Below are 24,490 nucleotides of genomic sequence, written 5' to 3'. Positions count from 1 at the left end.
TTTTGAGACAGGATTTTACTCTGAGTGCCCTGGCCCTGGCTCATGCCTCAGTCTTTAGAGTAGCTACAACTGTGCGCCACGGCACCCTTGGGGAGAGCATCGGTGCCTACTCCGCCCTGCTGTTGACTTTTCTTCCTGCCCTAACGCTGGGAGAGCCACTCGCACGCATTAGTTCAACTGTAGATTCAGCTTTCCTCCCTTTCCAGTTCTGAAGTGGATGTCTTGTTACACATTTGCACAAGGCCCTATACTTTGCCTGTACATTCTCTTACTGTATTGATTGTATTTAGAATCATTCTTTCCCCACCAGAATGATTTGGGTGGGAGATGTTAGCCTAAGTCCCTCTTTGTGTACAAACACCTAGGAGAAATGCTGAGTGTCTTGTAATACACAATAAAATGTGTCCCATGATGTAGCCTGCTTGGAGCAATGAGATTATCTCAGAGCGCATTTGTACAAGCACTCAAGATAAGGGATTGGATCAGAAGAATGGGCTCTTAGTCAGAGTCTGTGCATCCTTAGGTAATGTAACTGTTATGCATTTTTTAAAGTTGGGGGATGGGCATAAGGTGTGTGTGTGTGTGTGTGTGTGTGTGTGTGTTTAACCAGTTTTGACTACATATTCAAAAGTCAATTCTATTCATTTGCAGTTCAAAATTTATTTTGAACTTTATCATGAAATTGTCTTGTATTCTTACATTGTGTTTTAGTTCACTTACAGTGCTGAAAGAAATGCTCAGAGACTACAAGGTTTCTATTCATGAGGGATTCCAAAGATCTCTAAGTCTAAATACTATCACGCCAGGACTAAGCTGTGACACAGTGGTAGGGATGCAAACGTTCAAGCCGTACATGGCTCTGTGTGTCTTCATAAGAGTAAAAACCATGACTTGAATTGTGTTAAGGCTGTTTATTTTCCTAGTATAAACACACACCCACACTCACACACACACGCACACCCTGAAATTGTTAGCTACAGTCTCAGTTGTCAGTCATCACACGGTACCTTCAGATGTGCTTTTTCAGAAACAGCTGAATGAAATATGGTTTATGTATAATACAGTAATCTTATCTAAGGTTTTGATTTCTGTGGTTCTGATTTCGGGAAAACATTGAATAGAAGATTCCAGAAATAAATAATTCATTAGTTTTCTATAACTTTTACAGCAATGTATTGTTATAGATTTTATTATAACAAATTGTTTTCTATCTCTTGCTGGGCTCAATTTAGAAAGTGGATGTTTTCATAGACATGTATGTACACTAACCTTTGGGTGCCAGCCTAGTTTTACCCACTACATTTTTATATAGCTATAATGGCATTAGCCCTCCTCAATAAATGACACTTGGTTCAGTGAACACAAATCTCAAGTTTTGGTTGCATGCCATGCATGGAGCACTATTTTAAATGGGATTAAAGCCCACTTGCTGGAAAGTTCAAGCTTTGGTAACCTAACAGCCAGCCTGCTGTCACTGCGGGTTTGCCTCCTTCCTCCTCTTACTTCAAACCAATCTGCCAGCTGCCTCAATGGCGGGTTTTCATCACGTGCGTCCTTCTGTCTACATCTTCGTATTTGGCTCACTCATATTTTATCCTGAAGATTCCTCCCTTGATTTTTCTACTCCACTGTTTTCTATTTGTTTTGCAAAGCTCTGCTTGTGTGTGTTTTCAGAAAGAGATGGCCGATGTGACATGTGGATTTTGATGCATGCTTCTGACGTCACCGTCACAACCTGTCAGGACACATTCTGCTCATATTGAACTGAACTTGTGTGACCTTAGCCTCCACACGCAATCTTTGCTTTAAGGATATGGAACTGGGTTTTGTCCTAAATTTCTAAAACTCCCCTAGAATGTAACAACGGCTGACTGAGAAGTGTTGTTGGGATCTATGAATGAATAAACACACGGATGATAATGGAAGGATGTGTGAGTGAAGGGGCCGATGAAGGAATCTGAGGAAAGCATAGGCAGAGATGTTATCAAAGAAATGTCCTAAGGAAAGGATGGCATGAGGGAGTGTCTGCCTCGAGGTGGGAAGAGCCCCATGTGTGAAGATGGTCGTTCAGAGGCAGTGGGTTAGGGTGGCATTTACTGGCATGGTGGTCACCCACATTAGCGACACTCAAGCTTAGAGGGGACAATGTCCAAATAGTAATTATAAATTTGGTAAAAAAAAATCTAAATCCTGTCATGTGACTACTTGAAATAAAAAGCAGTGAGCTTTTATTATTGAACAAAGAAGGTAATTTTCTTGGAAATATATGGAAAATAAATTACTATTACACTGATACATATATAGAAAGTATTTTAGTGTGTAGTATCATAGATTGTAGTTTCACACATTTCTAGAATGACACCCAAAGTAAGATCTGATAACTTCCTGAAAGCCACTGTGCAGCTTGGGCTGTGAAGATCTCTGTATCCACTGTGCAGCGTGGGCTATGAAGATCTCTGCATCCTAAACTCTGCCTTGCTCTCTGAACCATCCTACTTGCATGCTATCACATATCTCTGTCGTGTAACCTGCTAACACATTGGTAACTGGAAATGTATTGAAAATTACAGGGCTACAGAGATTCATCACTCAGTACCAAAGAGCTACACTGATTATGCCATTGCTGTCTCAGGAAAGATTTCTAGTGCTATGAAGTCATCAGTCATGGCAGATAGAGGTAATAGAACTGTAGACTAAGGACATTTTCAGTCTCTTTTTTTCTAAGTAAAAAAAATGCAACCTTTATTATAAGAAATACATAGATTTCCTTTAAATTCAAGTAAACACTAAACATGAAGATAATAGTTCAAGTTAAAAGCTTAAATTTAGAAATGTTAAAGTGATAACAGAGTCACTCCAAACAATAATGTGTAGTTGCCTCTTGTGTTCACACATAAGTACAAGAAAAATCCAGGGTAGCAAAATACTCACCTTAATTAATGGATACTAATAAACATTAGATAGTATTAAGAGATTAAAGAATGTGAAGTAGAACCAAGAAGAACAGACATAATGTCTTAGTTCCCATGTTTTATATTAAAGCAGCTTTACAGTTGGTGCATGGATGCATTTACTTACAATATGATTTTGAAATACATCCTGTGTGCATCGCCAGGGATAGTCCCACAATATTTTACTGATGCATTTACACAGTGATGAACAATAGAGGTATTTTCAAATTTTGGTTTTTACAGATAAAGCTAGAGGGCTGCAGAGAAGGCTCAGCCAAAACTACAAATAAGATGGTGTGAGCATTTACATATGAATCTATATTTGAATATATTTTTATATTTCTTCTCTTGAATAAACATGTAAAATTTGAAAAAATACACCATGTGGTAGGAAATGTCTAAATCTTTAGGAAAATGCCAAGCTTGGCACACTAGAGCCCTTCAGCAGCACATGTGTGCTTTAGTTATTGCCCATTGTAAAACCATTGATATTTTCTAACGTCATCTAGACCTGGTGGCATAGGCCTGTAATTCCAGGGCAAAAGCGGGCTGAGCCAGGAGGGCACCAGCTCAATGCCTGCCTGGGTTATACAGTGAGTTCACGGTCAGCATGGGTAACTTAGGGAGACTCCAACTAAAAATAAATAAGAAGAGAAAAAGCCAGGGGTAGGCTATTTGTGAAGTCCTGAGTTTGATCGCCATTAACACAACACACACACACACACATACACACACATGATTTTAGGCATCCTAGCGGTATTTTTCCTGCTTTATAATATTTTACATGTGAGAAAGTTGTTCACTGGCTATTCGTGGATCTTCTAAATGAAATGTAAATCAGATTCTTGACCATTTATAGAGTAGATCACCAATTTTCTTATTAAACTGTAATGCTCTGTATATTTAAGATTCAGCTTTTGCTGGTGGCTGTGTTGCTGATGTCTGACAGTGTGTCTATAGTGTAGCTAAATTTGTGCCATCTTTCAGAGTACAATAGTATTTGCCCTGTACATGGTTACAAAGTATTACTTTATGTTTTCTTCAAGAAATTTCATGTTTTAACAATTATATTTAAGTTTGTGGTACATTACAGTTAACTTTTCTTAGCATAATAGTAAATATTCCATTTTCTTTGTAAATTTCTAGTTGTTTCAGTGTTATTTATTAAGAAAATTTTACTTTTTGTACTGCCTGAAAGTTTTCATTGACAATATAATTATAATGCTTTTTGGACTGTTTTCTTTGTATATTTGTCTGATATATTTGATCTTTGTATCATCACTTTCAAACCAAAACCAAACACATTCTTTTCTATCCCCTCTTCTCCCTTTCTCCCTTCTTTTCCTTTTCCATTTCTCTTTTCTTCTCTCACCTTTTTTCCTTTTCTCTTTCCTTTTGTTTTTAATTTTTTCCTGTCTCTGAAGAGTAGTCTTTCTGTATCCTCCAGACTGATCTCAGTCTCCCAACACAGTTCTATGGCTAGCTTTACCTGCAGGAGTGTACAACTGTAGCTGATTTCTAACTCTCTGGAGCACTCCAGCTTTATTGGAATTTTTTTTAATGTACTAAAAAAAATAGACATTTTATCAAGAGAGAGGGATGGGTACTCAGGAGAATGGGAGTGAGGAGGTGAGATTTGAGAACACAAACACCCAAAAGTCAGAGTTTTCCAATTAAATGTAAGTACTAATTTAGCTATCCTATGTCTTCCATCCAATGCTAGTATCATTTTGGCAGTTTCTACTTGAAGAGCTGCCTGGAATTTTGACAAGATTTTTTTTTGACAAGAATTATAATCAATCTAAAGATTGATTTATTTAAGGAAAATTGATTTCTTAATATTGAAAAAAATATGTCTGTCCAGTTCTTGATGTTTTCCCTAATATTTTCACCAACATTTATGAGTATTGGGGTAACAACTTTTCTAACCTTTTGTTAGATTGAATGAAAAGTATTTCTATGAGTTAAGTTGATAATGTTTCAAAGTAACCATTTCCCAATGTTTACTCTTAGTATTAAAGTTACTATATTACTTTAGTGTTGTTATAATGGACTTTTCTGTACCAGCCTTGTGACCTGACTCTCATTTTCTTCTTGATTCCATGTTTGCTTTGTGGATCATTTCAGAATTTCTACATAACCAATTCTACTTGCATATAAACTGTAGACATTCTTTTTGTGTTGTGTTTCTTAACATAATTCAGTATTCTGCTTGACAGTATTGTTGGGTTAGAAGTAGTCAGAGGAGTTATTCTTCCTTTGCTTTTTGTCTCATGATAATGGTGGGAAAAATTCTTAGTGTTTGATCTCTTTCTTAGGGGTGGAGATGAGAGTATCTTGTGATTTTCTTTAACCTGACCAGAATCAATGGCATTACAAATATTGTCAAAATTAACTTTGTACTGTGAAGTAATTGTTTTCAGTTATGATGACTGTGGACAAAAAAAAAAGAGACTTCCTATCCTCAAAATATTTTCTTTTGAGCTTGCTGTTTGCCAATCAAGTGTTCACAACAGAATCAATATCAGTCTGCTCATCTTAATTCCATTCTTTTCACTTCACCCCACTATGGGTACTCAATTTTCTTGTTTAAGCCTCATGATTTTTTCCCAATCTGAAATGCTAATGATGCCCTTAGACTCCTTTCCCTTCTGCCACATCTCCTTTCGACCCCGTGTCCCCCTTTGTGTTCATTCCCATCATACTTTGCTAATTGCTACTTCTATGTCTTAATCATAACATCCTTCTTCAGTCCTTAAATAGGATCATTCTCAGAGTCTAAATTTAGCCACTTTCTTTCTTTTTCTCTATTTTGCTTTTGGGCTCAATTAAAGTCCTGTTTTCACCAGCTTCCCTTAGGGGGAAGGACACAGGTTAAAGTCTCCAGTGTGTTGCTCTTGAAAGGAGGTCTCCCATATTCCAATACTCCTCTCCCTAAATATTCTGCTAATGATCAAAAAACACATGGACAAAAGCACAGTTCAGTGGCCATTTGGACCCTTCTGTGCTCCTTCTGTTCCCCTTTCCTATAACTGCCTTAGCTATCTCTTCAGACAGAACCCCGGAGCCACTGTGGTCCTTAGATATCCCCAGCTGCCACCTCATGCCGACTCTAATGTGGCCCTATCTCCAGCAGCCATCCTTTCCTGCCTCTTTCCCACAACTCCCTTTGTTCCTGCATCCACTGGGCAGTTCTTCCATAGTTTTTAGCCCAAGTCTTGGTGTCTAGCCCAGCTACCTTCACACTCTCGCTCAACCTCTGCATGTTCCCAGCCGATGTTCTACTTCTCCCATTGCTCACTGCCTAGAAGTGAGGTTTCTCGTGGGTGTTGTCCGTTAACCGTCTCTCCCCGCCCCCGCCTTTATAATCGCCCTTTAAGAAAGGTAGTATGTGTGCGTACCATTCACATTAGCTTTTGAGGAATATGAAAGAAAAGTTCACAGTTTCTACATTTTAACTGAGTTGTAAATGAATTTAAATAAAACCTGTGTTCAACCTTGTTTCTGAAAGGTAAAGTAATGTAGGCTCTGATCTAGCTAAATTGTACTTAAGTCTTATAATTTTTATTGCCAGTGTTTTGTTCTATACATTATTTAGAGTTGATAGTCTAATATTAATACATTTATCAATATTAGCTACATTCAATGAATGTTCAGTGACAGAGTAAACTGTGCAAAACCTTTTCAAGATGTTTTGAATAAAGGGAGCATGCTGTTTGTCTCTTAGATGATGTGCCTTATCTGTGAAATTGGCAAAGAAATAAGATGTTTTGGGGGCATCATTGACTTCTTTGGTAACCTCTGACCTTAGTGAAATTCAGAAACCTATGTTTGTGGTAAGATTTTAGTTTCAGTAAACTTAAAAACTACAGATAATAGTAAATGAGAAAAGGAAAGTTTGTAGGAACCTTTAAAATTGCTTTCTTCAAGCCATGTGCCTTCCATGCATGTTTGCTTGAGTTGTCAAATACTAAAGCTAAGGGAACTAAGGGGAAATGAGTCAATTTGATAATTATTTATGCTGCCATGCCCACTGTGTATAGATTATAATATAATTACATTACTCCCTCTTTCCCTTTCCTTCCTCCAAATCCTTCCATATAACCCTCCTTGCTCTCTTTCAAATTTATGGCTTTTTCTCCCAGTGGTTGTTGCTACATACAACATATGTACATACGTATATTCATATATTTATAAATACATAAATACAACCTGCTTAGTCTGAATAATGTTTCTTGTATGTATATGCTCAGGGCTGGCCATTTGCCCATTGGATAATGAATTGGTGTGTTCTTCCTAACAAAGACAGGAAGATGATAGGCTTCCTTGCTCTCAACATTCTCAGTTGTCTGTAGATCTTTATGGTGTTGGTGTTCATGAGCTTTCCCCTCTCCACTTTGCTATGCCTGTTTGCTGTTGTTGTTTTTCAGCTTACATCTGGGAAGTCAGAGCTGAGACTTTAGGGGTGTAGTTCTAACTTACTGGAAGACACAATCTCACATCAAATGCCCTTTCTCTGGCTCTCACTTTGGGTTAACCATGCCCTGGTTGGTCCATCCTGGATAAATTTACTCTGATCTACACAGCTGGTGAGATGAAGGCTGGAATCAAATGTGAGTTTTGGTAAAGTGACAAAGACAAAATAATGAAGTAGTTAGAAAAATATATTTGAAGAATTGAGAGGGGACTAAAGCCACTTTTTAGAGAAAGTATAAAAGATGATGAGAAAATCATGTAAAATAATCTGGAAAGTGATTAAAGAAATTATAGACATCCAAAGTATCTTAATATTGTATGATATGTGGATGATGGGCAACCCTCTGATTCTACTAAGATGAAGGATTTAATTGTTCTATATAGAACCCTCCAAAAAACTAAGGCGAGCCCAAGCATGTTGAGGCTCATGGCGGTGTACATGCCCAGCATATTTGAGCTCCTAGGCTAGGGTTAGGGAGTCAATAGGAGGAGTATTTCTACATTTTAGTCGAGGAAGTGTCAGGGTGAACCGTGTGAGTTTGGGCTCGTGGGTAAATTGAACTCTTACATCACCTTTGTCCCTGATGAGCTTTGAAGCTTGTATCATCACTAACAGCTAGACATCTGTCATCAGTCGTATACAAGAGACCACAGCAAAAGATCTCTAACACCTATTCCAGTTCAAAATTCTGTTATCCAACACAAGCACTTTCATTTACTTTATTTAAAAGATACTGAAATAAAGTAAAAATTGAGCTTTACTGTGAACACACAGATTTCTTTTAGTTCTCTGATTTGTATCAATGAGAGAATAGAAAACATTAAAATAAAAAAGGTCGTGGCTTTGAATGTAGTGGAAAAAGACTCAGCCCTTCCCCACACATTCCTCACTAGTATCTAAATATACACCTTAAGTACATGTTAAGAAGCCAAATGTATTTTTGGTTATGACTTTTTTCAGAACAAATCGTTATATAAGTTTTCGAAATGAATTGAATTTGTGCTAGCACTTTCTGTGTCTGCTTCTAGCCTGGTCTTAGCATGAACCTTAGAGAGATGTGTTCCACTGACCCATTATTTGTAACCAAAGATCATTTTCTCTCTTAAGAGTCAGAAAGAACTGCGCTGTTGGCCTGAGAGTTCAAGAAGGCTCCAGTTGTTCACAAGACTAACTGGTCAGTGGCTGAGCCACCAGGCAGCCTCCGGAAGAACATCTTCTCTAGGTCTTCAAGACTTGAGGAAGCACCTTCATGGCTGCTTCTACAGCCTCTGTGATTGACACTCTGGTGCCTGTTCTGTCCAACCTCTCTTTGGTGCTCTCTCTGTGGCAAAGCCTGCCTCTTAATGAATCAGATCTTGATTATGTTTGATAAGTTTCTATTTCTAATATTACATTAAAGCGTGGACTTGCAGTTACTATGTCACTTAGTGATTCTTTTTGTCAAGGAACTAGTAAAAAGTCCCCAGTGCTTCAGTAAAAGAACTATGTGTGGCCCTGGTTCCCCTTATTTTAGGATCTTCCTTCTAAATAAGATGAATCAGTACCCAGTTAGTTTTTCTGATCTCTTAATGTTATGCCTAGCTTCCTGTCAAGAGGTGTGGTCATAATTCTCTTGGTGTTCATCAATCTTCAAACAGATGTTGTTTCTGAGACTTTCATGGCAATAGGCGCTTTATACTTTCCAGGGTGCCTTTGATAACTTGTTAGAAATGTTCTCACAGGTATAAAATATTACTGAGTCTTTCTGAGAAGATAAAAGTTTTGTCAGTAAGAGAGTTTATAATGTTTGCTACTGTTTGGTAGACTTTCAGGCAACTATGTCATGGTCATCTTGGATGTACCCAAGGCACTCGTTATATGGGCTGCTCTGAAGTTAAACAGCCTATTACTAAACAGATAATTTTACCTCTGTTATAAGAAGTTTCCCTAATAAGTAGTGGAAGTGACATTGTGTCTATTGTATTTGAGATTTGAATAGAAGATTGGATACTTAAAATATGTACACACACACACACACACACACACACACGTCTATGGGAACCAGTGAAAACGAGGCACTGTATTTCTCCAGCCTTCAGGGAAATTGCATGTCGTCACCTCTTTTCCACTTAAGGGGGGATAATAGAAGCTTATGCAAGCTTAAGGTGATGCAGTTGCCAGTGCCATGCCCCCACTGACTAGCAATGTACTAAGCAAAGCACGGCCAACACTGCTAGACGCAGTGGTAAGCACGCCACACGTATCGATTTGTTTTACTCTCCCAACATATGATAATTAGTGTCAGTATTCTTACTTCCTAGGTGGAGAATGTTCAGGTGAGATTTGCTTCATACATTGAGTCAAGCCCTGGAGTTTGCACAGGCAGAGAAACTTCTGCTGCGATGACCTAAGCCCCAAGCTGCCACGCTAATTCTGATGCCTTATTACATGACTAGCGCGGCCTACTCACATCCAAAAATTCAAATCACGCAGCTCCTCCTATGCTGATTGTCAGCATTCGTGAAGCCCACATAGTCACGTCCTTGTTCACTAAACATATAAAACATCCCTGCTAGACGGCATGGTAGTGCACGTCCTTAATCCCAGGACTCAGGCAGACAAAAACAGGCTGATCATTGTGACTTCGAGCCAGCCTGGCCTACAAAGCGAGTCCAGGATAGCCAAGTCTACACAGAGAAACCCTGTCTCAAAAAATTTTAAAAAATAAAAACTCTCAGTGCTGCTGATGGGGAAATCAAGTAAATAAGTTTGATTTTTATCTGACTTATAACTTGAAAACTTTAATCACGCGTTTTTGACAGCAGAGACATTTTTATTGTTCGAGAATTTCATATATGCATAAGATATTTATCTGAGCCAGTCTTTTTGCTCCTTTATCAGGTTTCTCCCTATGGTCTACCACTACCGCTATCCCAACTTTAGGAGCTGTGTTTTGAACTCACGAAGTTACTTTGTGTAGGACCAGACACTGGAGCATGAGTAGCCTCTCAGGGGAAGCATCCCTGAAGAAAATATCTCCCTTCCCCAGCTGCCACCAGCTGCCAGCACCCCTCCCCCCACCCTGCATCCCTGGCCCTAATTAGGAGTAGAATGTGAGGAACCAGGGAAGAAGCTTTTCTGATGTAGCATGATGCATCCTAACTGGCCAAACTTTCTTGAGTGTTGCAAAACTGCACACTACAAATGCAAGATTTCTGGGAAAAACACTTCTTGGGAATCCGCGCTTTGTCCATGAGCCCTAATAAGTGCAATAACAAGTCTAAAAGACACATGAATTTACTTAAAAAAAAAAGTGCTGAGTTCCAGCGCAAGCCACCCAACAGGAAAAAAACTGTAGAAAGGCAAAAATAGCTTGATAGGAAGAAATGAAGGGAAAGGGTGTAGTTTGTGAGTACAAAGACTATGGAAAAACAAAGAGATATTGTAGGCAAGGTACTTTTGAGAAGGGGGAACCTGGACAGTTTAAGTTAAGAGAAAAAAAAAATCAGGGGTGACCTCTTGGGTGTGCTGTTCCAAGTGGAAGCTCTCCTCTTCTGACAGGTCTTCCTGAGACAGTTCACATGGTAAAGATGTGTATTTGAACATTAGAGAAGACAACCTGGATTTTGTAGGGTTAACTACATGATTTTTTTTCTGTTTTCTTTGGTGATAAGGCCGCAGTCTATATTCCAGCCTAGCACTGACTCACACTCCTCCTGTCTCAGATTCCCAAGTATCAGGACTGTATCTTATATTAAAAAACAAAAGAGAAGATTTGTCAGATTACCTGAAGAGCCCAACTCCCATAAAATGTAACATCACAAACACCAGCAGAGTACCAATACCTAGATTCTGAACGTCATAGTAGAATAGCCAAGGTCAGTGAGGGCACCTTGCTTCCTGTATGGATTGCACCTTGTGGGGCGCAGCCCCAGAGAAGTGTCTTCTGGCCAAGGCCTGTGGATTTTCTCACCAGAACACTTGCGGAGTTGGTAAACGCTTTCCTCCTCAGAGCTCCTGCTCAGCCCACCTCAGCCCTGTTACGGTGTCACTCTTCCCCAGTCTATGCATCTCCCACAATCTTGGAGAGATGCTGTCAGTTATTCACACTGTGGATTCTGCCTGAGTCGATGCCCTTCCTATGGAATTTTCACTTCTACCTACTCACAGAAGCCTGCTGGATGGTGACCTATGTTCATTTAACCTTCCACCCCATCCTCTTCTTCTCCTTCCTAGACACCCTCCTTGGGTCAGCCTGGAATCTCTTCAAGCCCTCAAACATGGCATCTTAATATGCAAGTATGCTATTTTTTCCCCTGAAAGTCTTCACAAGGCTGAGCTGGAGGCTCTTCCAATGTGAATCAGGGTCCCTATTTGCTTTCCTACAGCGCTGAGCGCTGTCTCTGAGATCTGAAGTCCCAGATGCAGGTTATCTACAGAGCATATGTTCTGTGGGAGCAGTGCCTTTGGCTATCACTGGGCCACTGTGTCTTGAAGACTGCCTGGCAGGTGGCAGTGCAGCATGTTTGTAAGGCAGCATAAACAGAGCGGAAGGAAATCTAGTGATTTTAAAGATGTCATGGGTCAGAGTTATGTAAAGGAAATAGCAAATAAATGAAGAATTCAAATTTGTTGAGAGCCAAGAGGATGCTGAGGTTTGTCCTTTAAATGTCATTGACTTAACAAAGAAGCTTCAATCACATCTTTGACTGAAAAGCCAGAAAGCTGTAGCCTGGGGAATAGATGTGGTGAGGGAAAGTGAATTCAGCCATACCCCAAGCTTCCTGGAAGTGTGTAGACAGTGTATCACCCTTCACTAAAGTGTGCCATGAAAATAAACAAAGCAAACAAGCAAGCACGCAAACAAACACACAAAAACAGCACTGGGAAAATGTGAACATGCTCCCCATTTTTCCTACTTGTCTTGCTTTCTTGATCACAGAGAAAATTCTCTAAGCATTTCCTATTGCACAGTAAAGAGGGGCTTGCTGTCTAAGGCAAATATGTGCTATTTTCCTTGTTCTGAAGCTTGAAATCCTTCTAGTCTTTCAGCCCACCTTAACATTAACTGTTGTCCTTCCTTTTACTTAAAAAGTTATCCTTTATATAGAAGCATGCAAACTGTATTCTGATACTGAATTTTGATTTTTTGACCACTCCTTCCCCTGCCCTTCTCCAGGTAGTCTTAGAAGCCTCAACTTTGAGCTTCAATGTTCACACAGGTATACTGCTTCAGTGACAGACACACCCAGGCCATCTATGCTGCAATCAACATTGGACATGGCTGATGCTTACTCTTCAGGTGGAGGCCTAGCTCCCAAGCTGCACTTTCTTGGGACTCACTACTAATTTTGAAATCTGCTTTTCAGTCGCCTCTGTCCAAGAGGCACTTGGTGATAGGTGTGGCCAAGAAGCTCTCTCCTTGGCTCTACATGACCCTGCTGACTGCAGCAAACAAAGTTTTCATAGCCCACCAAATGTTAGAGTTTATGATGAGGAGAGTCCTCACCCAAATAATAAAATACCTGATTTATTAACATTAAGTCCAGGAAATGGTCATTATCTTCAACACAGCAAAGTTAATCTCTCACTAGGAGAAAGAAGAAACACTTAAGAATGGGGGGGGGTGTTTAATCATCAGCTTTTGAGATAGCAATGAACTCTCCAAGTTTCGGAGAACATACTATCTGGCTATTTGCCAAGACCTTGTCACTAAATGCATTATTTTAATTTGTTTTTCCCTTGCCATATCTCCCCTTTTCCCAGCCAGCTCTATACTGACCTCATCAAGTGACCACACTGTTTCTGAAGTGAGTGCTGACATTACACATAAAAATAATCTCTAGTTCAATGGAAGAATGTCTCCTGTGTTCCTGGAAAACCCAACACACACAGAGGTTTCAAGTGTACTGGTCCTTGTGCATCTGTTTCCTGGTGTAATTCCATCAGTCACAGATGAAGAATGCTAATTACTTTGTTTATACGTGTGTGATTTAATGAGACTAACCAGTTAACCAATCTTCAATAAGTGCAATTTATTTCCCATTGCTTTTTCTAAAGTTAATAAAACTTATGCCAAGCATGCTTTCTGGAAATGAGGGCACTGTGCAATTCAAGACAAAGGAGAATTTCATGGGCAATTGGCGAGTTATGTATAAAGCATTGGCAGGATGAGCTGGGGAAGTATTAGGCTTGTGGGCCACTGTTCGAGTCCAGTAATGGAAGGATTTACCATAAACTATTCTGCCAAACCTCCAAGGCTGGTGCTAAAATTCTAACATGTATTAGAAGAACTTACTATCAGCGGCACTATATTGCTGGCAGAGTCAGTCCACAGTCTATTTGTCATTACCGTCCTTTCACGGCCATCATGCTCATGCTTGAGGGAACTGAAAATGTGGCATTGTAACTACTTCTTTTGAATAATAGTGTAAAAGAATGCCATCATAGTTTTTTGTTTGTTTTTTTTAGAAATAAATATGCATTTTAAATTATCTTCTTTTCTACTTACTTCGAGTTATTCAGAATGGAATCCATGCTCTGGGATGTTGCTCAGGAGGAGAGGGCTCAGCCAGAACAAGTGATTCCTTAGATTTTTCCTAGAATTGCCTATCCCCACCACCTACACTGCTCCATGTGCTGGGATGTAGTTCAAGGGTAGGGTGCTTGCCCAGCAAGTGTGGTGCCCGGATTATTTCTTGCAAGCATTCATACCCACACTGGATCCATGTGCCTGAAGTTTTAAAGAGATGAGTGGATAGAGAAGATGAAAAGCAACTCTATTCTTACATTAAGATACATGTTGATATATTTGGATGCGTTTGGATACATTTGGATACTCAACTATTTAGAGCCAGGGGTCAGCAAGCCACAGCCTGTCCACCAGACTTCCAAAATCTCAGCCCGATTTGCAAATTCTATGCTGGAATGCCTTCACGTCCATTTGTATATGACCCATGAGTCTCTCCGAGGTATAAACTGAAGCAGGATTGAACAGCTGCAGATGAGACTATATGGCCTTCGAAGCCGAAAGGATCATTAGCCCTTTATAGAAAAAAACAAACAAACTTGCTGGTCATGTATTTCAGCAATAAACAAGGATAGAAATTCCAACAATAATATAATAAAGGTTGTAGTTTGTTGTGATGAAATAAAGATTGGGTCAATATTGTCTTATAAGCTAGTGAAAGCCTTTCATGGACTTTGAAAAAAAAAAAAAAAAAAAAAAAACCTGAAGCATGGATGACTGAGACTCTAGCAGCCAACCACTAAGGGCGTTTAGATCACGAATTATTTTTAATGTAAATATGTAAATCTATTACCCAGATAAGCTAAATCTTACTTTATGGACTCAGACCCTTGGAGTGAGTTTGTAGTAACAGAAAACATGCTAGTTTGAGAGACAGATGGACTTTGGACATACACAATGTCTCCAGCAATTCAAACAGGAGGAAATGACCTCAAGTTTTGAGGTTCTGTTCCTCTGGGGGTTGTAGTATCTGTATCCAGAAGGTGCTGTGAAGACTAAATGCACACAGAAATTCCCGGTGCTATGCTAGACATGTTGGAGGATATTAACAGATGTGGAAGGTTTTTTGTTTTTGTTTTTGTTTTGTTTTGTTTTTTTCCATTTTTAATTTGTGGGTTTTGATATTTTAAGAGCAAGACATAGTTTGTACACCTGGTTGGCATTGTTGATGAGCTGAGTTCAAACTAGAACCTCCAGTGATAAATAACTAGCAATAAGTGGTCTGGACTTGTGTGAGGACCTGAAATGATGTCACCAGCGAAGAAGCATGGGGGAAAACATGCTGAGGGCAGCACAGAGGATTTCAGCCTGCCCACAGCATAGCAGCTTTCTTGGTTAACCTCAGCGTGACCCGTACATTTCTAGCCAGAGATGCCTGCAAATACCATGCAGGATATTAGATTCATGTGCTTACAGACAGGACTAGAAATACCCAGATTGCTAAACACTGGCTTTTTTTCTTCAGTGTAAGAAACGGACACCTGTCTGCATCCAGGAGACTGGAAATGGTTATGTTGATACCTGGTAATCTTTGAAAGCCAATCCTCACTGAATCCTCTCAAACTCTGAACATTGCTTCTCAGTCAAGAGAACTCTGTGTGTGTGTGTGTGTAAAATATCACAGGTGCTTCACTAGAGAGGTGTACTTTGCAAAGGAGTCTCTCAGAAGTAGTCATGCTTACAGCTTTGTCTTGATCGTTGTCACATGGAAACTTTTCCCCGACATTTTACTGTATTTAAATATGTAAGAAATAAATTGCTTGGGGTCAGACTCCAGAAGTTTTGGCCCAGGCCCAGCTAACAAAATCTAGCTGAACTTAAGTTTTGTTCCCATCTCACCTTGATAGTTTCCCAATATATGTAGAATAATACATATATTGAAGTATTTAAGGGAAACATTGGCGTGTACTGTTCTCATGCATAGACAGGACATAGATGAAATATACTAGTTCTACCATTAATGAAGCATTAATGAAGATCATGATGTTTCATTCTTGTGAAATCAAATGGAAACAATGGGTGCAAAGGTGGAAATCAATGGTCTGTGCTAAGGACCTTTAGAGAAAAATATTTTATTTGAAAGATTTTAACATACTCATGGCATGTACTTTCCTATTGCAGCATACTGAACTGCGCGTATGTTAAAGCTCTCTCCCAATGTGCTTATCTTTAATTGAGAGTCTGTTGGCAATTTCCCTTTGCATGATTTATGCTTTTCTCCTTTGTGCACCTGGCTCCCTGTTGTGGAAAGTCACCTCTCTCTTCTTTCTGTCCTGACTGTCCACCACCCATAGATGCCAGGTCACTTGTGTCCTTGAGTCGGTAGGAGCAAACCTTCATCAGTCCACATCAACACCAGTGAGCCGGAAGGAACCACAGCCAAGCCCCAGGAACACCATGTTCTGCCGGAAGTTCAAGGATCTCAAGATCACAGGGGAGTGTCCTTTCTCCTTACTAGCCCCTGGTCAGGCTCCTAAAGAGCCAACTCAGGAGGTGGCAGAAGGCTCCAAGGGCAGCCAGGCCACTATGCCCATAAGCCAGGACATTCCTGAGAAGAATCCACAAGGGGACCTTCCCCAGAGAAAGACAAGCCGGAACAGAGTCTACCTGCACACGCTGGCAGAGAGTATTTGCAAGCTCATCTTCCCAGAGGTGGGTATGCTACGTTTAGCAATGACAGCGGTATTTCAAAATTGGAAAAGCTAAGGGTTTGAAAGGAAAATACTTAGAAATGGGTTTCACACTTCTAATGGCACAGTAAAATATATTTCCTTGAAACATATGAAAACTGGTTTTTTAAAATAACAATATTCTAAATTGTGTGAAATCTTTAAGTTTCACATCTTGAATTTCTTTCCAAAGATCATTAGATTCTGAGAAAATTACTGTCTTTACTTCATCCCTCAAACTCAGCTTCCTTTATCTGTGAAATGGAATTGTATCACACCTACCTCTGTGTTACTGCACACTGAATGAAATCATCCTCCACTCTTGCCCTGGGAGTACTAGAGAAGGGGAGTGGTTCAGCCGCTCAGTAGGAGAGCGACGCTACCTTAACAACAAAGGAGGAGGCCGGGTGGGAGGAGGGGCGCCTGAGCGCAGGAGACTAGAAGTGAAGCTCCAGGCAAAGGGGAAGCAGAGTGAGCACAAAGTTGAAGATGCTGATTTCAAAGATGATATTGCATATTGCAGCTTAATGACTTTTGAAATGAAAATATGCAATCGTTTCCCCCAATCCCAGTCATTAGCTACCCAGCTTTGTTGAGATTGGGAGACATGGCCCTGGCCACAGAGGTGGCTTGCATTGCATCTGGGAGATTCTATCCTAGGACAGAGTGAGATGCAGGGTGGCAACTGTGTGATGCTCACTGTTTTCTTTAATGGTCTCTGCTGATATCTAATCTTTTTGTGGATAATGATTTTATTGTCTTTGATTGTCTACATTCTCTTATAGCTTATTAAACTTCCTTAAGATTATTGTTTTAAATTCTTTGTCATTTCTCCAGGGTTGATGACTGGAGATTTACTTTTTTCTCTCTGTCACATTTTCCTGAGAGTTTTTATTACTTTTCTTTGCTGTCTATGTATATTGAGGAGGCCACCAGATTGTCAGTCTCTGTTAACTGACTTTGATATTGGAAATACCTTGAACGATTGGCCAGCCAGAAGTTCTGGGCATCTCTGAAATACATTTCTTTTTCTCTCCCCATTTCCTGGAGGAGAAGCCACATCTGTGCCTTCTCACAATACAGAACAGGCAGGGGCTACTGCAAATTGTCCTTTCTTTTCACTAAGAGAGTGGTGAAAAGCCAGGGTGCAATATCAGTCTTTTTGAGAATGAGCTGCGCTGTTGGCTTCTGGACTCATAAGAGTGATTCCTGAGCTCTGACCACAGTGCCATCAGCAGGGATTCTTGTAGGGAAGAATACACTATTTCTTGGCATTTTTCCACAGTTACAGTCATTTGCTTTATGGCAGTAAATCCTCCAATGTTGAATGTGTTTGAAATGTGTAGTAAATCATTCTATACTATTTTTATCATCTGTCCAAATATATGCTTGGTCTTCTATTGATATATCTGCTTTCCATGTGTTATTTTTGAGTGGCACCACATTTAATGCTTGCATTTTAGTTTTGGTTACTTCAATAACCTCTGAATAAAATTCAATTTGACATAGTAGTTTTTATTTTATATAATCAGATTTAACTCTCCAATTATGTTTTTATGGAAAGATGGTAAGAATGAAAATCCATTAGTCTGAGCAATTTTGTAATAGTAACTCCCATTCTGTATAAGTGACCTGTCTGAGTTTAAAAAGGCTTTCTTTTTTTAAAATTTTTTATTAATTACACTTTATTCACTTTGTATCCCCCAATAAGCCCCTCCCTCCTCCCCTCCCAATCCCACCCTCCCTCCCCCTTCTTCATGCATGCCCCTCCCCAAGTCCACTGATAGGGAAGGTCTATGGCTTTTTGACCACCTAACGAAACTTGCCATTTCTACTTGAAAAGCAACAACTAAGGCACATAAAGGTTTATCATTTGTTCAAAGTGAAAGAGCTAACTGGTGGCAGATAATTCTGCATCTCATTGAAAATTCATAGCATAATTTATCCTTGTGAATTAAAATAGTTTTAATTTAGAAAAGCATTAAAAGGAGGCTTTTAAGGAGATATCTCAGTGGGCAAAGTGCTTGGTATGGAATCATGAGACCCTGTGTTTAATGCTCAGATGTCATGTGAAAAGCTGTGCATGGAAAACACACTTGAAATCCCAGCAGTAAGGGGGAGGAGATGGGTGTAAAACCGGAGCTTGCTGACTGGCCAGAGAAGCTTAGTTGGAGATCCTCAGTGAGGTATCTTGTCTTAATATGAAAACAAAACAAAGCTCAAGGAACAATACCTGTGTTTGATCACTGGAGTTCATGGTACACACAGGTGAACATGTTTACAGACTAATACCCCTCGAAACACACATACACATTTATCACACTAACTACAACAGGCAACTGAAATCATGGCTTATCCATAAACAATGACAACGAAATTCAATACACCAAACTTCAGAGCATTTACAACAATGCTGTTTCTAATGGTGGTTATTTTTACACTGTCCATGTGATATATTCATGGCACAGGTGTGCTTCAATAAGGATTCCTACATGTTCTCTGTCACACCAAATGATAATTGTTGAGAAAGATAAAAGTGAGAATAATTACTTCTAAGACATCCCTTCCTCTAGTCAAGAATTCCATGAATCACTATAAAAAAGTCTCAGACTAGAGCCTTCTCAAACATAAAGAAGTTCTCAGACAGAGCAAATAAGTGTAAGCATTCCATCCAAGTACAGCTTCATGAGCTGATGAGAATAATCAGGTTACTTACAGGGCTATGGGTAGTACAAAACCAGCGACATCATACTAAACACAGCCCGAGTGGTGACTCCACAAAGGTGGGGAGGAAAAAGGAGTCTCATCTTTAATTAATCTTCTTCCTCTCATAGACTTCTGCATTCTGCAAGATAAAGCACATTTGTGGGGCAGCAGAAAACAACAGCTAAATTCCTCGGGGAAGAACTCCCTGTCCCTCTCCCAGTTTCTTCCACTAGGGACTATTTACAACCTCTATACCATAACAATAGACTTGGTTATCACTGTATTGTTTTATTTCATTGCTATAGCTATGGGACCAAGACAACTGATGGCTGGTGGTCATGTCAGGCTCCGGTCTTGTCTAACCTAGAAGAGGCCACCCACTACTCCATTGTGATAGGACAAAATTTAGTGTCCCACAAAAGTTTGTTACAAAAACATACTCATGCTTCCTGAAGAATGCTATAGTTTTATTTAAAATAAATTCAGTCTGACTGGAGTGGAAAGTCCAGAAAAAACATTTGTTCCACCATCTCCAGCAATGCTGGAAAAATACATCAACTTTACTCCTCCCCAATTTACTATGCCAGTGCATGTTAGGAGGAAGGATCCAACCATGGGAGGACTGAAAGCGCAAGGGCAAAAGAACACACCTGAGAGTGTAATCGGAGAGCAAGAGAAAGATATTTCCCACAGCACCACACAGGAAGAAGGACAAATTCCCCGTGACAGGACTGCTTAGATTTTCTTTCTTCATAGTCAATCAACAGGAGCTGACCAGGGGCTGATAGAGATGAGCACAATGAACTTTTCTTGCCATTTCTGTGCTTCTACTCCATTAGGTAAAAGAGAGAATAAGGAAAACAAACAAACCTTGAGTAGCAGCACTGAAAGAAAACGAAGACCTCTAAGACCTCACACACAGGGGAGAGGCAGTCCCCCTTCCCCCTCTGACCCATTCCTCACAGGAGCATGTTTTGCAGAACATGCTCACAGGAGCCTGTGGTTCCTTGGGTTGGTATCACAGTGGTGTCCTGCAGCCAGGGATGCAGAGTAACCCCTGAGAAAATGAGCTTCCAGGCATCTGGCTGAGATGCTTCTTCACATCCTCACAAGTTGCTTTGGGCCTTTTTGTTGATGATGTGAAAAAATACTGGGACATGTTTCCTTCTAAACCCATGATTCAGCTGTTAGCGTTCAGGCTCTTTGCTGTCAGGGTCAACAGGGCCTGCTCAAGATTCTATTTCTTGTGCTCAGTTTTTCTTTCTCCTGTCACAGATGTGTCCCCTTCTCCACTCCTGAACCATCAGACAATCCGCTCTACACTACCAGTGTAGATTCTCCGCTCTACACTACCAGTGTAGATTCTCTTCTACTTTCTTTCAGCGATTGCATTTTCTTTGAATAAATTTTATATGTATTTTCTAAGCTTGATTTGCATATTTAGAATTCAAAATCCTTTTCAAATAAGCTCTCTCTACTTTTTTTTTAAAACAGCATTGCCTTCTGTGACTGAGAGATATAAATAGATTAGTCAAAAGGAATTTCTCAACTTGGATCATACCCAGAAAGTTATCAACTTTGCTCTGTGTAAACTGAAAATAAGAATCAATAATCATGTATCCAGGCATAGACATGTTCGATTTTTATACAAGATGCAAAACTGAACATTTCTCATTATGTTCCTTCTTGTTTATCAAGCAGCAACAAAGATACATTAAAATTGGTCAGTAGATAATCAAAAATCATACATTAAGTGGAGGGGAGTTGCTTATGTATGTCTCAGAACAAGAAAACTCAAAGAGAAGAGAAACCTTGGGCAGAGACTTGTCTGTGACAAGCTGGAAACCTATGACAGGGTTGGCTCCTGGCTGAGACTCTTTGTAACGGGTCATGGAGACTGAAGAGGATGCCCTCTAACTAGACATGACTCCTAATAGAGGGAGGGGAACACTAACCCACCCACAAAAACTTCAACCCAAAATTTACCGGGATACAAGATGTGCAGGGATAAAGAAGGAGCAGAGATTGAGGGAATGTCCAAACAATGCCTGGCCCAACCCAAGACCCACCTCATGGGAAAGAGCCAGCCTCTGACACTCTTAACAATACTCTGCTATGCTAACAGATAGGAGTCGAGTGTAGCTGTCCTCTGAGAAGCTCCACCCAGCAGCTGATGGAAACAGATGCCGAGACTGACAGCCAAAGTGTGTGAAGCACAGGGAGTCTGTGGAAAAGTTGTGGGAAGGGCCAGAAAAGACAGGTCTCCACAAGGAGGCCAACAGAGCCAACGAACCAGGGCCCAGAAGGGGACTGTGGAGACTGAAGTACCAACCAAGGACCATGCATGGACTGAACCTAGGCTCCCTACACAGATGTAGCTAATAGGCGGTTCAAATAGGTTTCCTAGAAAGGGGGATGCGGGCTGACTCTGACATGGACTCTCTTGCTTTCTTTTTGACCACTATCCCTAGGCGGGGCTACAGGGGAAGAGGATGTGCTCAATCCTGAAGCAACTTGATATGCTGGGGTGGGTGGGTGGGGTTCCCTTTCTCTGAGTGGTAGAAGGGTAGGAAAAACAGGGAGGGAAGGTGGGACCAGAAGGAAAGGAAGGAGGGATTCTACGACTGGGATGTTAAAAATAAAAGTACCAATATTTGGTATGGATTGTTAGTTCAAAAATGGAAATTAGTACAGTAAAGATAAGCCCAAGACTCTTCAAATAAACAATTGTGACAGATTAATTTTAGGGTTAAAAGGGCAGCAGTAGAGATAACTGCAGATCAGATTTTTAGACTAGAATGTCTGAAATATGAGTAGAATATGTGGGAAAGGGTGCTGTAATCCTTGGGTGAGTGGTGGAGGAGATACAGTTTATAGAAAGGGAACAGAATGTGTCTGGCTTGAGCTCTACACTTGAAATATTGGCAGTGTGTCCTGGGAGACTTCCTGGCCCAAAGGAAGTGATGTCATGGATTCCTGCATTGCAGAAAGCCTGACATTACAAGCTGGCATCTTCGGTTTGGGTTCAGACTAAGATCGACTCTGTGAAACATACGGACAAGTGCAAGGCCCAGGGACCCACACACAACGAAACACAAAGTCTGAGCTCACTGATTCTTCCTGGGATTGAAAAACACGTGTGAACAAAGTCTCATTGACCAAGATAGCAAATCCATGACACACTCACCCTTAGGTACAAGTTTCCATTCCTTTATAAGACGTCTTAAGGAAATGTTGCAAATATTTCTTTTTATTTCTAGTTTGAGCGACTGAACCTTGCACTTCAGAGAACGCTGGCAAAGCATAAGATAAAAGAAAACAGGTGAGCATACCAAGTCAGTTGTATGAACCCTTGTCCCACAAATATTCCTAAAAATAATTAATCCTTACGGAATATATTGACATAAGATTTTCATTATATACCAAAAACTAAGCTAAGCATGTTAGTAACTACAAATTTGAAATTAAATGAACTTACTTTTAAAGGTTTCAGAAGAGATGGAAGGTGTGAATTTTTTAAAAAATCTGGCTTGTAGAGTTGGTTTGGAAAATAGAGCTGGTCACATGCTTCTGGTGGATAATTGACAATCTCTGTTCTTAGTCCTTCTTAGTGAATAATAGAGTAAATGCTGGGTTCACCTCTGCAGAGGAAATCATGGGAGTTAGCAAACCAGCAGAGTGGGGAGCCCAATCTACAAACACCTTCATGTGTCTCTCCTCTCTTGAGCACCGTTGTCTGCACCGTGGATTATCTGGGCTGAACTTTCCTGCTGAGTAAAGGGCTGTCAGACTTCATGCAGGCAGCGAGGCTAAGCCAAGAAAGGGGAGTGTGAATCTGTGTCTGACAGAAGCTGTGGACTGGTCAGAGCTGACAGGAATCCCGGGCGCCTCTGCCTCTGCCCCTAATTCCCAGGCAGGCTGATAAGATAGCTCCCAGTCAATTTTGCCTGCTACCGGGGCTATGGGCTCAAGTCCTTGGCAGTCAGCGCGTTTGAGATTTATTCTCAGGCCTTTGTGCTCTAAACCATCCCTGCTGCTGGAAGGAGCTCTGCTTTCTGTGGTGCACCCAGGAAGAGACTCCCAGCAGTGAAGCGCTCAGCAGCAAGCATTTCATTTGGAAATCTTTTGTTAAGGAGAAGAGATGCTGATTCCGATCCCGACGGTGACCCAGTTTGATGCAGCAGGGTTTCCCCTCTGCCTGCTGCTGTGTGGAGTGACTCTGTCTCGTTTCTCTTTGTTCTTTCATTCTTGGGCTTCCCCTGTGTGCTTCTCTTCCTCACATGCCTGTTGGTGCCTCACATTCTGTTCTTGCTAACCTTGGTCTGCCAGCAGGACAGGTCTTAACCCGGTTTTGTGCAGCTCATTTTTGGGGCTTACAGTTAAAACACAATGTATTAAGCAGTGCACCGTCCGTGAATGAAAGACCAGAGTCCAGTTCTCATCTATTAAAGTCACTGGGACCTCTTTTGCGGCTCAGGGAACTGCTGTGGTTTCTCTTCCTTCTCTCTCTCTCTCTCTCTCTCTCTCTCTCTCTCTCTCTCTCTCTCTCTCTCTCTCTCTGTGTGTGTGTGTGTGTGTGTGTGTGTGCGCGTGTCTGAGAGAGAAATTGAGAGAGAGAGAGAGATTTACTGGCCATTCCCAAGGCTTGCTGCTGCTGTGTTTGCAAAAGCAAGGATCATTTAGCTTCCACTTCACCATATGCTCTTTGGAATGACAAAGCTCTGCTCTCCTCTCCTCTGACAGCATGAGTGTCAGAAAATGGCAGTATTAGCATGAGGAGATCTGCTCTAATTTTTTAGAACAAAATCTGCTTAAATGAAAAAATGAAGGAAAGATAAGTGTTTGTTATTGTAATGAATTATCTAATAAAAAGTTTGTGGCTCACCACATCCAAATGGAGTATAACATTATATTATGAGCCTTAGTCCATTTAGATAAAATATTTCCACTGGTACTTTACATACCAGCATCATATTTCTATGCAACAAAGTGGTGCCCTGGGCCAATTTTCCTTCTTACAAATATTTTCCTCTAAAATTTCTTAAATTATAGTGTTTTATTAAAACGCTATTTTAAAATAGCACGAGTATACCTGCACTTAAATTTGGCTCAACTAGTGACAAGTACTTGCAATTAAATAGAACCTTTTATGCTCTTAAGGAGCTGTAATAGTTTGGCA

At 40.4% G+C, this 24,490-nt stretch overlaps 1 protein-coding gene and 1 long non-coding RNA gene across 5 annotated transcripts in view; one reads left to right on the top strand and one right to left on the bottom strand.

The window, feature by feature from the left end:
- Gucy1a1 (guanylate cyclase 1 soluble subunit alpha 1) overlaps nt 1–24,490 on the top strand; it is a 54,846-nt gene that overhangs the window by 8,401 nt on the left and 21,955 nt on the right. For all 4 annotated transcript variants that reach the window (XM_060378487.1, XM_060378486.1, XM_060378488.1 and 1 more), the window contains 2 exons: nt 16,231–16,588; nt 22,572–22,633. In XM_060378487.1, coding sequence (XP_060234470.1) covers nt 16,334–16,588; nt 22,572–22,633 — 317 coding nt within the window. In that variant the 5' untranslated portion in view covers nt 16,231–16,333. The remainder of the gene's footprint in view (nt 1–16,230; nt 16,589–22,571; nt 22,634–24,490) is intronic.
- Nucleotides 14,072–23,802, bottom strand: LOC132652487 (uncharacterized). The gene is made up of 5 exons (XR_009590130.1): nt 22,790–23,802; nt 22,499–22,604; nt 19,962–20,138; nt 19,322–19,450; nt 14,072–14,451 (listed from the first exon to the last, which is right to left on the bottom strand). It is a non-coding gene; the product is annotated as an uncharacterized LOC132652487 (long non-coding RNA).

Source organism: Meriones unguiculatus, chromosome 2 (genome assembly GCF_030254825.1).
Source record: "Meriones unguiculatus strain TT.TT164.6M chromosome 2, Bangor_MerUng_6.1, whole genome shotgun sequence".
Taxonomy (NCBI): domain Eukaryota; kingdom Metazoa; phylum Chordata; class Mammalia; order Rodentia; family Muridae; genus Meriones; species Meriones unguiculatus.
This window is presented reverse-complemented; position numbering and strand designations above follow the sequence as displayed.